The sequence below is a fragment of the Oncorhynchus masou genome, chromosome 6, assembly GCF_036934945.1.
Source record: "Oncorhynchus masou masou isolate Uvic2021 chromosome 6, UVic_Omas_1.1, whole genome shotgun sequence".
Classification (NCBI taxonomy): domain Eukaryota; kingdom Metazoa; phylum Chordata; class Actinopteri; order Salmoniformes; family Salmonidae; genus Oncorhynchus; species Oncorhynchus masou.
This window is the reverse complement of record NC_088217.1, coordinates 39,393,923-39,410,377: the sequence shown is the minus strand read 5'-3', so window position 1 is coordinate 39,410,377 and position 16,455 is coordinate 39,393,923. Positions and strand designations below refer to the sequence as shown.

Genomic DNA, 16,455 nt, shown 5'->3' with positions numbered 1-16,455 from the left:
AATCACTATGTTTTGATGCATTGATTACATGTACAGTACTGCATGCATGTTTTCAGTCATACAGTCATACATTTCATTCATTCTGTATGTAGAAACCAGAAAACAAAATGGCCACTATCACTCATCTGAGATGCTGAAAAGTTGACCAAAACATATACTGGCACGTTAGTTCCTTTAATTCATATTACAGTTTCTGAGAGTAAAATACATTACCATTGATAATTTTCATATCCATTGTTAATGTTCATAATTATATTTATTTAAATATATTTTTCTGGTAGGTTCGGTACACAATAGCTTTTAGATAGCTTATTCTCCAAACTCCACCACACCGTGTAATTTTATGAACTATTAAACAAAAAGAGCTGAATGATTGAATCTACAGTGCACAAACCCAGGACCAGTCAGTCACTTTATTAGGTCCATACCCGAAAACTTTCAGGGGATTTCGGTATATGTCACCAAAAAGTGCTAAATAATTACAGTAACCATATAGAACACAACAGATTTGTATGATACATTATTCATGACTATTTTGTGTTATAAAACATTAATATCTATAAAACATTAATTACATTCATGAATAGGATGCATAATTTATATCAACTATATTATATCACTCAGAGATAGTGGATAATTATCATTAGTTATCAATGACTCAAGAAAAACACAGCAGCACATACAGTACATTTCAAAAGCACATAGGACTATTCCATCTAGTAATTTGAATGCTATTAATGCTATCTATTACTGCAGTGGAATATCTACAGCAGGGGATTTGAGAAAAACATTACAAATCAAATTATGAAAAACAGGATTTATACTAAATGTACCTTTTTATCACTGATACTATTGCTATATTTTGGCAACATTTTCTTCCATATAGGACCAAATGGCTCAAACACATGTACACTCATAAATAAAAAAGGGTTATTTGGCTGTCCCCATTGGAGACAAACGAAGACAGTCATGAAGAGGGCATGGCAATGCCTATTCCCTCTCAGGAGACTGAAAAAACTTGGGCACGTGTCCTCAGATCCTAAAAAAGTTATACAGCGGCACCATCGAGAGCATCCTGACTGCTAGATCACCGCCTGGTATGGGAACTGCTCGGCCACCGACCACAAGGCACTACAGAGGGTAGTGCGTACGGCCCAGTACATCACTGGTGCCAAGCTTCCTGCCATCCAGGACCTCTATACCAGGCGGTGTCAGAGAAAGGCCGTAAAAATTGCCATAGACTGCAGCCACCCTAGTCATAAACTGTTCTCTCTGCCACCGCACAACAAGCGTTACCAGAGCGCCAAGTCTAGGTCCAAAAGGCTTCTTAACAGCTTCTATCCCCAAGCCATAAGACTCCTGAACAGCTAATCAAATGGCTACCTGGACTATTTGCAAATGGCTACCCAGACTATTTATTATCTATGCATAATCACTTTACCTCTACCTACAGTACATGTACATATTACCTCAATTAACTCGACTAACCTGTGCCCCCGCACATTGACTCTGTACCGGTACCCATTTTATATTGGCTCACATCTGTTATTTTATTGTTGCTCTTTAATTATTTGTTATTTTTCTGTTTCCCTCTTTTCCATTTGTATTTATTTTTTACTTCAGTTCATTTTAGTAAATACTTTCTAAACAATAATTTTTCTTAAAACTGCATTGTTGGGCTTGTACGTAACGTAAGCATTGCACTGTAATGTCCACACCTGTTGTGTTCAGCGCATGTGACAAATACAATTTGATTGGATTTGATTTATGAGGACAGCCAAAGAACCCTTTCCGGAACGCCTTTTAAAAAAAGTGTATCCATGAGCCATCTATTTTTTAATAGATGGCTCATGAATTGAACACGCATCCTATTATTATAATTACTTTGAAAGATATCACTCAGCCCTTCTACCCCTTATCTTAATTATACTCTAAGCATAATTATTGAGTAAATAATACTAACAGACTAAGCTAACTTTTATAGTGGGGTTTCCTATAAAGAAGACGTTCTCCTAAACAAAACAATTATAAAAAATGACCCAATGATTGGTATTTACCGGACCATTAAAAATGACTGTAACATCACTTACTCTTTGTTGAATTATCTGATCCATGATCCTTGTCACCAGCCAAGAGTGTTTAGACATTAATATAAAATACATTACGAACAACAAAATCTACATAAATGTCGTAGGCAGAAAACTTATTGCTCGACTATCACCCTTCCACGTGATTCTAAAATCCATGATTATCAGACATAGATGAGGCAGTAAGGCGATTCTATCTTTATGATTGACAATATCGATAGTGGAACTTCTTTTGGCAGGGGGAGAGCGTGACATGATCAACAACTACAATCATAAACAAAAGTCCTAGGCTTATTATGATATATTTTAGGGTTTGAATCATATATATATGCAATATGCACATGTCCTAAATTTGAGATGAGGAGCAATTTTCCTGGCGTGGATAATGCTGTAATATACACGGCACCCCTTGGTCTGCTGTTTTTGGTTTCGCCCAAACTTGGTTCAGATTTGAGTTATTTTCTATGGCGTCTGATTTACTCTATTGAAGGTGAAGGTCCGCTCATCTCCGCTAGCATTCGCTGTCAATGGCTTTCAGGACTTATTTTATTTGAATGTCTGGGCTTTTAACACTTTCGTCCAAAGAAACCAATAATGGATATTCTATGGATTTTATGGATAATACCCACCGCTATAGCTGTAGAAGGTAAGAGCATGTTTGAATTCCATTAAAACAACGTCTTGCGGACCTGGTTGTAGAGTTTCTGATCACAGCACGTTGAGTGGTTGACTGGTTGTAACGACAAAAATCACACCTCTGTCACAGAACGTTCCGGGGACTACATTGTGGCAAGCCGCTTCTTTGATTTTTGAACTGAAATAGTTAACAATAGCTTTAATGGGGGTTGCACCCAACATGACCTCATCCTCTCAGGTAACCGAACGTAGGTTATTGTTTGTTATGAAGGACATACCATATGTTTATTAGGCTACTGTATGTCATTGTATACATGCCAAGTCAATACATCTCTAGGTTTATATAATTTCAAACAGTTCAACCTTCAACACTAAAGTAAACGCGTTAGACTACTTTATAATGCAGCATGGATTTTCCTCCTGTCTGCAATTTGTAAAATAGCAGCATGAACAACCAACAACAGTCAGTAGGCGATACATTTCCTGAAGACGATTGTGTCTAGTATGGACAGTTCTGTATTTGATTAATGAGGCATCTGTTGTATAGCTTAATCATTTTGTTGGAAATGGAAGCATCTAATTGTGCTGTGCACTGGCCGGAGCACACAGGTTTCTCTTGTGAATTATGATGAGCAGCGTGTTCAGTGGCACAATGGAACAGACTACATGAGAGCAGAACGCTACAGTAACCTACCAATGTTTAACCACCAAGCACGATCCATTTTTGATTGAAAATAGGGCGGTAGGTTGATTGTCTACACTTCAGTTAATGTGCTATTTTGGTGTGATGATTTGTCACAGAACACGAGTCTTGTGTTTGCTTTTGAAGGGATGAGTGTTGGCGGTTTAGAATGAGTAGAGCCTACCTCTTACATACCGGTAGGATACCAACCACAATGTAAATACGTTCCCTGCAAACATAAATATATACATTCTGTAAACCAGGGTTCCCCAACTGGCGGCCAGCGGGTGGTTTTATTTGGCACCCAAAGTTTTCTGAGCGAAATATATGTATTTTTATATATACCGGTAGGATACCAACCACAATGTAAATACGTTCCCTGCAAACATAAATATATACATTCTGTAAACCAGGGCTCCCCAACTGGCGGCCAGCGGATGGTTTTATTTGGCACCCAAAGTTTTCTGAGCTAAATATATGTATTTTTTTTAATGAATTTACATTTTTATTGTTAGACATAAAAGAGTTTAAAAACACCAGGAAATCGGCTCCAAGTGATTTTAATTTGGAAAATCTGCTCCCAAGTATTCCCACACATAATAGAGAGACACAAGGGTTGAAATCATTTTGTTTTAGTCAAATATTTTATCAGTTTGTGCTTCTTGCGGTCAATTTTTTGTCCATATTTTTTGTAATTATTTTCTGGCCTTGACCCTAAAGAAAAAATCGGTATGCGGCTGAATCTATTGATGATCCCTGCTGTAAAACCTACTGTACTTAGCCTACCAAGTGAATAAGAAGCGGATGCTATCTTCATGTAGTCTATAGTAGTTTTTGAAGAGAAGTGTGCTCCACATACCTTGCTAGTCCTTTAGAGTTGATAAATAAAACTTTGGTATATTTAAAACAGCATATAATTTAACTGGTTTATTGGAAAAGGATGTTGCCTAAATTGTTACATAGGCAGGCCTAAATAAGCCTGGGAATTTGTACTTTCCAGTTGACATTTATAGTTGTAGAGTAGGTAGGCCCATACACATATCCAATGTTGTGTTCCACTGGCAAAATAAATCAATACTTACATTTTAGTGATTTAGCAGAAGCTCTTATCCAGAGCAACTTACAAGAGCAATTAGGGTTTAGTGCCTTGCTCAAGGGCACATCGACAGAGATTTCACCTAGTCGGTTCAGAGATTCAAACCACAGCGTCATTTTCGGTTACTAGCCCGACGCTATGGTAGTGTTTAGGCCTCTGTGTCTGAGCATAAGAATTTTCACACTGAACATTTATACATAATAATTGTAAAATGCTATATTTTTACAACTACAATTTTTAGTTGTCTGATTACATTCTTTCGATGAAAATAGTAGATGCCTTTGCTTGTCATCTAATACCAACATATATGTATATTTTTTTTAACATTTACTGTAATTAGTAGTTGATGATGCTTAGCATTTGTAAATATTTTTTCTATCCTTATTCAAAATAATATTTGTACCTATAAGAGAAACACTCTTTGCAAGACCCAGGGTCTAGGAACCAGACTCATACGCAATTTATAAAATAATTTTAATATTATAAACAATGGCTTTGTGACCTAGCAACTATATATAAATATATATATTTTTATGTGTATATATATAGAAACCTGTCCTGAGCTGCTATATTTTAAATTATATGTTATATTGTTATAACAACTATATTGTTATCATGAATTCATATTATTGATATTATTATTATTATTATTATTATTATTTCAATTTCATTGTTATTATTTTGTTTTCTATGTAAACATATCTTAATTCGGTGAGGATTGTTTTCTACATGTTACTGGAGGTAAATTATTTAAGGCCAGACTCTTCCTATACATGTTCCGGTTTGAGTTAGTTCATCATAGTTTTCACCTGAAATGAAAAATAAAGCTTGAATGGAAAAAGCTCATGGGTGTTTGCCTTTATAAGGTTAGTGATAGAATGGAGTTCTTCTCTGTTAGCAGTCTTCGGGCGCTAGGGTCATGAGTGAGGTGGAACCACAGACAGTACGATAGAAGCTACTCCATGACAAATAATAACAGACCAATGTATTTCAACCAATTGCGTTGAATAGAGTGGCATGCTGTTTTCTCTTTCTGGAATGCAAACGTGGCTAGATGATGTATGAGACTGCAAAATATATTTAGAAACCGCAATAAAAAACAGGCCTTTGTTTCGTATTGTGCAATGTGGCAGGCTAATATATTATGATGTCATTTGGTAGGCCTATTTTAGCAAGAGTTTTCTATTTTATTTGTGTTGCAAGCAATATATGTCATTAATGAAGCTATTTATTTTGCTTTTCTCTTTCAGAATACATTTATTTCTTGGTAATTTACAATGTAATACAAATATTTGAATGTTCAGACAAAGGTTGCATGGAAGAAAATGCTGTTTTCTTTCTGGAGAGACAATTAGGCTAATAGTTACTCCTTTTCATGTTTCTGTTCACGTAATTGAATAGTCATTCATTACTATTCAACATCACTGAAGATAAAAGTATTGATTGCCGAACCCATATTTCTCAAGCAATATTAGCCAGCAACACTTGTTATGTTTATTGTATTTCAGTATCGTGACTGGTTGGTCTCATCTCCAACCCATCACAGGCCCCCCATCTTACCCTTTGTATCACCCTAGCCGATCATCCAATGAAGTTGCAGGAGTAGGCCACGTATGAAAAATCGAGAGTTGAAAAAGAGGTCACTGCAGCATTAATAAAAAAACAACACGCGACAGAGAGGAACGTTGAAGTAAATCGTATTGACGGCTCTGATGTCAGAACATGATTGCTTTGGCGAAGGTTCTTCTGTTGGGCTTTATAAAAATTAACGTCCAAGTACACCCATAGTCATTCCGGCACATCTCTGAGATCAAGCCTAATGTTGGTTATATTGCATCGTGATTTAAAAAAAATAACAGATGTTTTGGGGTGTTTTGATGTATCATTTTAATAGCTAGCTAATAAGTATGTATATCTACCGTAACTGTATAGCCTAGCAATTGAAGAGAATACAAATAGCTATACTTTTATGTTTATGTTAGGCTAATTATTTAGCCCTACTTATCTTTCAATGTATTTGGACAACATAGATTGTTTGATGTTTTATCTTTTGTTTAGCGTTTCTTGGGCATAGCAAGTGCACTTTCTATTAATGACAGGTGATATTCTTTCAGCTACAGCTGTAAAGTCTGCTTCCAACTCACACTATCAAACACATACATCCTCTGAACGCAGCTCACTTTCCAGCCCACTTTCCAGCTCACACTCTCAAACACACAGATCCCATGAACACAGCTCACTCTCCAGATCCTGATCACCTGTTCACACACCTGTATGTCATTTACACACACTATTTAGTTCAGTTCTTTGCACCCCATCATTGTGAGGTATTGTCTGTTTTGATACATCTTTCTATTCGGAGCTCTGGTTTTTCCCGTATTAGTCCTCCTGTGTATCATAGTTTTGGCCATCTTCACTAACAATGTTTTTTTTGCCTATTCCCTGCCTGTACTTTTGCCTCTCAGATTTCCTGTCATCAACCTCTTGCCTGATCTTTTGGACTACGTTATAGCCTTTTTCCCTGCCTGTACTGTTACCTTGTTGGAGTCCCTGTGTATGACCTTCTGCCTGTCCCTGGACCCTGCTACCTGCCTCCTCCCGTGGTCCTTTACTAAATAAACACCTGCTGCGCCCTGCACTTGAAACCAGCACTCTGTCTCCCATCATACTCATTACAACAGCTCTAACAACCATAGCTTCGTATATGGATTTCAGAGTGGTTAAATTTTGAGAGTGATGTAGCTAGTCATCTTTTAAACCAAAATACAGGGATGCTGTTGGGCTAAAATACCATGAATTGTGGATTTAATGCAAGCCCCTGTTGATATGAAATCTTCTCGGTAGGCCTATGGGACATTTTTGAAGGCAAGTTGTAATAAATGGAATCGAGGTGCTCAGTAAGATAACTCCTGTTATTCCAGCAGAGCCAGGCATGCTTGTGTATTTATCTACTCATTCTGTTTAGCATTGCATCAGCTGCAGGTGCATTACTTACATCATACCAGGTGTATCTATGGAGCGCATCATCATCAACAACAACAACAACAAAACAACATTTATCTTGCAAATCTTACCAGAGCTGTCATAAAGTGTTATCATGAAAGTATGTGTAAGTCCATTCACTCTTCATGCTATTTAAGGTCAGGCATAGTATTATAAAATCTAGTCAGTCATTGATTGAATTAGTTAACCACAAAGCTTTTGGCTGTACCAGACCTTTGGTTCTCTATATCTGATTGTGTGTCTTATTACCCTTCTCCTATCTCTGGACTCGGTAAATACTGGGTAAATAATGGACTGTAAAATAAAGTAACCAAATTTTGAATAAACACGGTTTATTGACTAGCTTTTTTGTGGAGTTATGATAATTGTAACAAAGTGAAGCCATTTAATTCAGTGTGAAATCATGATTTTTATTTAAATTCAATCGTCACACAACATTTAAAATTGCACAAACAGTCAACAGTATATTCCACCACCTCTAACCCGTGCCTCAATAATTTGTGGGTTTAGATAACTGACAGTTGTAGAGATGATACCATGGATGAGGCACTGTTAAAGAACTTGGGATCCAGATTACATATCTAAGGAAGGGAGTTGTTTTTTGTTAGTATCTAGTGAAAATGTCAGAGCGATATCTTAGGGCGCTTTCAGATATCCCCTTATGATCAGGATCCTGGAATGTTTGGTAACCTGATCCTCACAATAAAGCATGTGTGAAATGCAAATGAACCCGAGCTGAAACAAATCCTGAGTACCAGGTATTGTACTCTTTTGCCCGTTGCAAACAAGTTAGCTAGTCATGTAGAAGGTGCGTCTTGCTAATCGTACCATGAAACGGTTATTTTCAGGTCTTGTGAAAGCAGAATGTATTCTGTAGAATAATCACATATTTCTTACGTGAAAACGCCCTTAGAGATAGTAAGTAGCCCCAGAGGTTTGTCTGCCATAATGCAGTTGCCTCCTCCAATAGGCTACAGTGGAAACCTGAGAGAAAACAAAGTGCTTACAGTATTTCATTCTTTGTTACTCTGTTTTATCCTCAAATGTATTTTTTGTTGTGTGTTGTTTGAAGAGAGTTATGAACATTTGCATTTTGAGTCTGCCAAATTCATATAAACCTGCTTTCAAATGTAAATTCACAAGTCCCATTTAATTTGTACTTGTGTGGGGACTAGAAGTGTTAGCCTAACATGGAGGCGTTATGGTTTTTGAAATAGTAACAAAAGCCTATGAGAGGAGGGCCCTAAAATGGGATTAAATCAAGGTCAAATGAGCAACCATACACAATCCTGTGTTTTCTTAGTCTACCCAATGAGCAGATGCAGGGAGCTCGTCTGTACACCAACCACCACAGTAGACTTTAACAGAATCTGCCTCTATTCAAGACCTAATCCATGCTGCCCAGGGCCCAGGCATTGTCACTTTGCATGCTAAATTTCAATTAGTGCTGGTACCAGTTGTTTCACTTGAGGTTGCGTGTCACATTTCGGGGACATCCATAGGCTACCTTGAGGATGGGTTTAATGCCAGGGTATCCGAGGGGCTCAGAGATGTTGGCCGATGGCGAGAGAGGATGCCAGTTTCACAAAAACGTGTTCTCTCTGCATGGGATGACATCATTGTGGCAAAATGTTGAACTGCTGTCTTTTGTTACATGCATGTATCAGTGCCTCATTCTCCATCCATGTTCACTCTACTATTTGTTCATCAAGAGCCAGTCAGAAAGAGCCTGCCCCCTTTGGTAACATACCATAAAAAAATAAATCATTAATTTCAGTATATTGCTAGATTAAAATAATTCCAAGCAACAGCTGTTGATTTATAGTCATACTTTGATATTTCTTTAGTTTACATGAAACCTTGTTTAGATGGAAACATTTATTTTCAACCTCTCCCTCAACGTGATCAAGGCAAAGGAGACGATTGTGGACTACAGGAAAAAGAGGACTGAGCACGCCCCCATTCTCATCGATGGGGCTGCAGTGGAAGAGGTTGAAAGCTTCAAGTTCCTTACTGGGATACATCACTGGAGCAAAGCTTCCTGCCATCCAGGACCTCTATATCAGGCGGTGTCAGAGGAAGGCCCTAAAAATTATCAAAGACTCCAGCCACCCTAGTCATAGACTGTTCTCTCTGCTACCGCACGGTAAGCGGTACCGGAGCACCAAGTCTAGGTCCAAGAGGCTTCTAAACAGCTTCTACCCCCAAGCCATAAGACTCCTGAACATCTAGTAAAATGGCTACCCAGACTATTTGCAGTCCCCCCCCACCCCCTCTTTACACCACTGCTACTCTCTGTTGTCATCTGTGCATAGTCACTTTAACAACTCTACCTACATGTACATACATACTACCTCAACTGACTGGTGCCCGCGCACATTGACTCTGTATTGATACCCCCCTGTATGTAGTCTCGCTTGTTATTTTTATTTTACTGCTGCTCTTTAATTACTTGTTGCTTTTATCTCTTATTCTTATCTGTACTTCTTTGAAACGACATTGTTGGTTAGGGGCTCGTAAGTAAGCAATTCACTGTAAGGTCTACTACACCTGTTGTATTCGGTGCATGTGACTAATACAATTTGATTTGACTATTCCCAATATGCTTTTTTATGGCTTGCCTCAGAACGGTTAACTGTGCACAACATAAGCTCAGTTGAAAAAATGCAATTGAATAGTTCTAAGTGTAGAATTTCAACACCAACAGGTTTGTCAACACTAGAGGTATGGTGGAATGTGGACAATTGAGCACCTATACTTTACATTAAATTGTATTCTTTACAGAGGATCACTTGAATTATTGGTCTTGGGTTTTGTTTTTCTGGCAGTGGTTAAAGTATAGGTGTGTTGTTCTACCCTAGGGCTATAATTGTTTTAGCCTGTTGTCAGAAAATGTGTTTTGTCAAAAAGTGAGACAATCTAGACACTATGACTAATGCCCCCTTTTTTCAACCTAACATTGTATGGCACTGTTAGGGCTTGCAGTGCTCTGCACTAATATTGGCACCCTTGGTAAATATGAGCAAAACGGGCCTTGAAATGTTTTTCTTTATTGTTTATCCTCTTGGTCTTTCATTCAAAATATTCACAAAAATCTAACCTTTAATTAAAGTAAAATAATTGAAAGAAATAATACATTTGAATCATAAAACAAATATTTTTTCCTTTGCCAAGATAACAGATATCAGTTCTGAGTCTTTGCCTATAATGCATAAAGAGGTTGGAGAACACATGGCAAGGGATCTGAGACCATTCCCCCATAAAGAATCTCTCCAGATCCTTCAGATTCCGAGGTCCAAACTTGTGGACTCTCCTCTTCTGCTCATCCCACATGCTTTCTATGGGGTTTAGGTCAGGGGATTGGGATGGCCATGTTAAAACCTTGATTCTGTGGTCAGTGAACCATTTTTGTGTTGATTTTGAGGTGTGCTTTGGATCATTGTCCTGTTGGGAGATCCAACCACCGCCCCATTTAAGCTTCCTAGCAGACGTAGTCCGGTTTTGATTTAATATCTTTCTGAATACGCCAAACCCACCTCTGGTGTTTGTTTCCAAAAAGCTCTATTTTGGTCTCATCAGATTATAGAACCCAGTCCCATTGAAAGTTCCAGTAACGTTTGGAAAACTGTAGGCGCTTGAGTCTGTTGTTTGATGACAGCAAAGCCTTGTATATGGCAACCCTCCCAAACAACTTGTGGTTATGTAGGTGGTGTTGGATGGAAGTTTTGGATACTTTCTGACCCCAAGCCCCAACTAACGTCTCCAGTTGTGATCCTTGGAGATTTGTTGGCCACTCGAACCATCCTCCTCACTGTGCGTGTGGTCAATATAGACAAACATCCTCTTCCAGGCTGATTGTTAACATCTCCAGTTGCTTTAAACTTCATTTTCAACTGTTATTTTCTTCTAACCATTTCCTGATTTGTCCAGCTTAACAACCTTTTGTCGCACATCATTGCTGTTTTCTCAGGTCTTTCCCATAGTGATGGATGACCTTGGGAACATAGCCTGTGTGTCACCTCATATTTATACCCCAGTGGAACAGGAAGTAATAATTGTGACACATGTTTTGGAGGAAAGCATTTATTTCACTGGTATTTTTTCAATAATTTTACTTCAGTTAAAGGTTTGATATTTGTGAATAATTTGAATGAAAGTAGAGGATAAACAGCAAATATATTTTTTCACAGCCATTTTTTCTCATATTTACCAAAGGTGCCAATATTATTTGGGTGGCTCCCGAGTGGCACAGCGGTCTAAGGCACTGCATCTCAGTGCTAGAGGCGTCACTACAGACCCTTGGTTGGTTCTAGGCTGTATCACAACCGGCCGTTGTCCCATAGGGCGGCGCACAATTGGCCCACCATCGTTAGGGTTTGGCCGGGGTAGGCCGTCATTGTAAATAAGAATTTGTTCCTAACTGACTTGCCTAGTTAAATAAAGCCCAAAAAATAGTGGAGGGCACTGTATTTTGAAGATTAGTCAGATTGAATGCATAATTTCTGAGACAGATAGGTATAATTATCATGTTGGATATAATTCTATTATCTTCCAAGCTTCATACCTCTCAACACTAAATGCCAAAACGAATGTGGTTGATAATTAGTTCAGCTAATGATGTTAGGGTTGTTACACAGAGGTAAGGAGTTTATTCAATGGGAGCACAGTTTCTGGCCAGTACCTCATCCCTGTGGGCTATATCTTGTTATTTTGAACTGTATAAATTCAATAGAAACTACAAAAGCAACCTAATAACATTGTTATACCAATTGTTCAGGAACCTAGATTCAGGATAATGTTAATATATAGTTTAAATGTTTCAATCACAACTTCTTGATTTACAAATTACAAATCCCCAGCATGTCACATGCTACACTAAAAACTCAAGATGATGAGCTCCCTCCTTGTTGCCTGCATTGTTATGCATATTTGAAAGCATAAATCTCACGGCTTCTATACCTTCATTTGAATTGAGCTCAGAGGGTAAATGCAGCTGGTGTCAAGCCAAGTGAGGAGGAGCATATCCTGAGAGAGGTCAGACCTGGTCTCTGAGCTGCCCTCCATACACACCCCAGGTACTGTGCCTCTGCCTCGCTGAACGGGCCCACAGAACACAAACCCAGCGGATTAGTGTCTAGCTCTCAGTGTCCCCAGGAGCAGAGCCCATCGGTGGAGACAAAGAAAGGCTGATTGCGTTGTCATCTGCATCACAAAGGGAAGCCTTTTCCACCTGAACCGTTGCCTCTGCTGCACTGCACATCCCATCTATCAGTTCCTCTGGACCCACGTGACATCTGCCTTTTTGTTTTTATCTCTGTCTCTTTCTCTTTTCCTATATCTTAGTTTTTCTCTTTCTCTCTCTTTCTCTCTCACCCCCCCCCCCACACACTCTTGCCCCCCTCTCTCTGTCCCCGCTGTCTTTCCAGCGGTCGCCATATCAGCAGTGTGACGCCTCCCTCAGTGGGGACTGGGCTCGCTAGACTCTATGTAAGCTGCAGCAGATATGACCGATTTCAGCCTCTGTCGGTAGTAATGGGCCAGCATGGGTCCTCGTTTTCCTCTTCCGAGGGAAGCACACTAACACTGGGTCTCCCCCCTGCCCTCGCCCTCACTGGCTGGCTAGCCACGGTGAGCTGCTCGGTTCTGCTTTGCTCCGCGCCAATATGCAGACACACAGACAAAGGTCCTCCACTACTCCTGTCCTGCCAGAACAGACCTATCAGTCTCACTCTCTGGTACAGACAGAGCACCATGACATGATTTCCAGTGAGCTGATGTGAGTTTTATCTGATTAGTGTGAGCTGGGAAGGACCTGGTGTCCTGTAACAGATGATGCTTGTCTTTAGTTATTGTACAGGGAGGTTGAGCACCAATGTGTAATGGTACAGTAGAGCAGATGTACTGTGGGTTGTTGCCTTCTTGTGGGATCAGCACTCTAGTTCCTACTGTACATGTAGTTCTATTGTGAAGACTCAACGACTCTACCGAATGCTCAATATTTACGTATGTACCACACATGATAACTTCCCCCTATGGTCATGCAATAATTGTTGATTTTTCGGAATCAAATACCTGATATTATAGATAGCTAATCAGAGGACAGTACATTTAAAAGGCAAAAAAAGAGAGAACATTATTATGAAACTGTTATTAAGTGTGATACGGGAGATTTTTGTTGGTATCTAATTGCATTAGCCTAGTGCAAAGGGAATTAACGGAGATAATGAACTGATTTGGCCCGTGGCTGTGACTTGACTGCATTCAGAGAGCAGGAGCTAATGTTTTGTTGTTCCCAGATTAATTCAGATACAGCATAAGTCAATTGTAAAACCTCTCAAATGCTCAAAGGGCTCCAGTTAGCTAAAGTTCAGACAGTCAGATTGGTGAAAGGTACGGTAACATCAGGGGTATCAACCTAACTCTTGGCTGAAATGACACAGTGTTAGATGTGGCCACAGAGGCGTGTTGTACTGTAGACAGTTAAAGAAGCAGGGGCCATTTTGATAACCTGGAAGAGTAAGAGTCGAGAGCAGCCAGGAGGAGAGAAATAAAGTGCTAAAATGGACAGAGTGGTAATTGCACTTCTTCTTAGCAGTTAATCGGCTGTATTCCAATTACTCAGGACTGCCCCAGGCCAGAGAGGCTAATTCTCTGCACAGACTTAGCCCTGGTATGCACACAGGGGTTTTACCATTACCTAAGGGTGGCAGGTGGGGTGTGATGGACTTTATGGCAGTTTTGCTTTGAGGATTTAAGATGGCTTCAGAGAGTTTTCCAGATTGGACTTTTTCTTCCATGTCATTCATATCGGAGCTTAAAGAGAGTCTCTCTCTTTTTCTCTCTCTCAATGTTACTGTTATTCTTTCTGCCTGTATTTATTACCGCAAAGCTGTTCATATTGATTGGAATTGCTGAGTTTGATCTGCAATTACCAAGAATTCTCATGTATTTTTTTAACACAATCAGAAATGGAAGTCATTATAGTGGGTTGATGTAATCACCTGCTTTTAGAATTCTCAAACTGCTCCAGACAACCCCATATGGAGCTCCCTCATCAATCTGCAAAGGCTTAGAGCCCTAATCAATAGCACAAGCTTAGCAAACATTTAACCCTTAGCAACATTATAAGGATAACATCAATGAGGGGTCATTACAATTTCCCCCTTTAATAGCTTGTATGATAAACACTCTATTCGACAGAGTCAGCACATGTGCATTTGCATAATCAACTCTCAGCAAGCAGGTTCAGGATGAGGCCGATAGGCAGCAGGATCTGTCAGACGTGCAGTTGTAATGACTCCCACTGAGGCCGCAAATTCATGTCGTGCTCTTGTTCCAACCATGTATTCATTGTTATTTTACTCTAACTTCTACCCTGTAGGAAACACTACCCCTAAAACTCACACCGCGTTTTGAGGGAAGCCAAAGACAGCAATACGTGTCCACTGGGCTCGATGAAACCATGTCTATGTCTAGGGATCATTGTAGCCATGAGGTAACACAGCTCACTTTAACAGGAGCACAATATAGGGATTTGAGGAGTGATGACTATTTTCAATACCTTCCTCAGGCTCAACATTTCAGATAGTATTCACGGTGGATCATTTGGAAGGGCAGCTGGGAAATCCATAGAGAATCTCAGGAGGCCTGCTGTGGCTGTGAAATCAATGCAGCGATCCAGCCGAGAGTGTTAAATGAAATGAATAAGTCATATGATATGGTTAAATGTGTAGAATGTTATTATTCATGTTGACCAAACAACTTTATCTGTAGATAACGCAAGCTGACATTTATATCAGTGGAGCACCCCTTATACCTACCATCCATGAGTCCTTTTTAAGTTAACAACAGCCATGGCTCTTACGTTTTGAGTTGTGGACTGAATGACGAGGGAACAACTTTTGCAGAAAGCTTTTACAAAAAACAGGATATCATACAAACAGGAAACAACTGGTTTGGAACCGAGACACATCATTGTGCTATTTACAGAGCACTCACATACGTCTGATTAAAACTGACAGTGTATTTTATATTTTCTCTTGAAATCCCCTCAGCGAATCAGTATGTGTATCATTTTCATAGCATACACAGGTGGAGCTAACTTCTCTTTACAAATATGCTTTTTTTAAATTATATTTTTTTACTATAATGATTAGATTCTTTTCTCATGACTCAACAGAGCTTCATCACCAAGAGTCCTGCATATGTAAATCTAACTTTAAATAGTTTAACCTTGCCTCTTCCCAAACAGTACATTTTTTCACAAGCCATTGGTGTTGTGTGGCATAAATTGCATGCAAGTGTAGTGACTGTATAAGTCCCTTGATGGACTTGCTGTTGGAAGCCAGCCTCTTGGAGTGATTGAAGAAACATGTTTGGGGTTAGACCTGCGCCCCTGTCCCTGCACAGTTTTAAAAGGATGCATGTCAGAGGGGTTGGCTAAACCCACTCGGTACCTGCCACTGCGTTGAGTGATGGCATATAGGTAGCATTATAGCCCCCCCTCCTCCTCCTCCTCCTCCCACCCCTGGCTGAACATAACCCCTGCTGTCAAGTAAGAGGAATGAGTAGAGACTCAGAGAGTACCAGGCTTAAACCCTTACACTGGCAGCAGCACAACTCCCTGGACATATTCAACTGTTTTCCATAGAGTGTTACCTCAGAATGTTACTTCACTTTATTACAGTATGATGCTTAGCCTCAAAGAGCATGGGAAAGCATGGTTGAATACTGTAGTGTCATGTGATTTAGCGTTGCTACCCACAACATGAACCAACAAACCAATAGATTATGCAAAAGTATTTCCTTTTGGTCTTGGTGTTTATGGTAAGCTGTCCTACTTTTTAGAAATAGACATTCTAAATCTTATGGTGGTTTTCCTGTGGACAGACAAGCTTCTGGCATTTGCACAAACTCAACACGCCTATGTTCATGCTCACAAATATACACAT

The 16,455-nt window shown here is 39.4% G+C and overlaps 1 protein-coding gene across 4 annotated transcripts in view; it reads left to right on the top strand.

The window, feature by feature from the left end:
- The first annotated feature begins 2,574 nt into the window (after positions 1-2,574).
- LOC135542039 (ephrin type-B receptor 2) overlaps positions 2,575-16,455 on the top strand; it is a 156,165-nt gene continuing 142,284 nt past the window's right edge. For all 4 annotated transcript variants that reach the window (XM_064968625.1, XM_064968626.1, XM_064968624.1 and 1 more), the window contains exon 1: positions 2,575-2,733. In XM_064968625.1, coding sequence (XP_064824697.1) covers positions 2,682-2,733 — 52 coding nt within the window. In that variant the 5' untranslated portion in view covers positions 2,575-2,681. The remainder of the gene's footprint in view (positions 2,734-16,455) is intronic.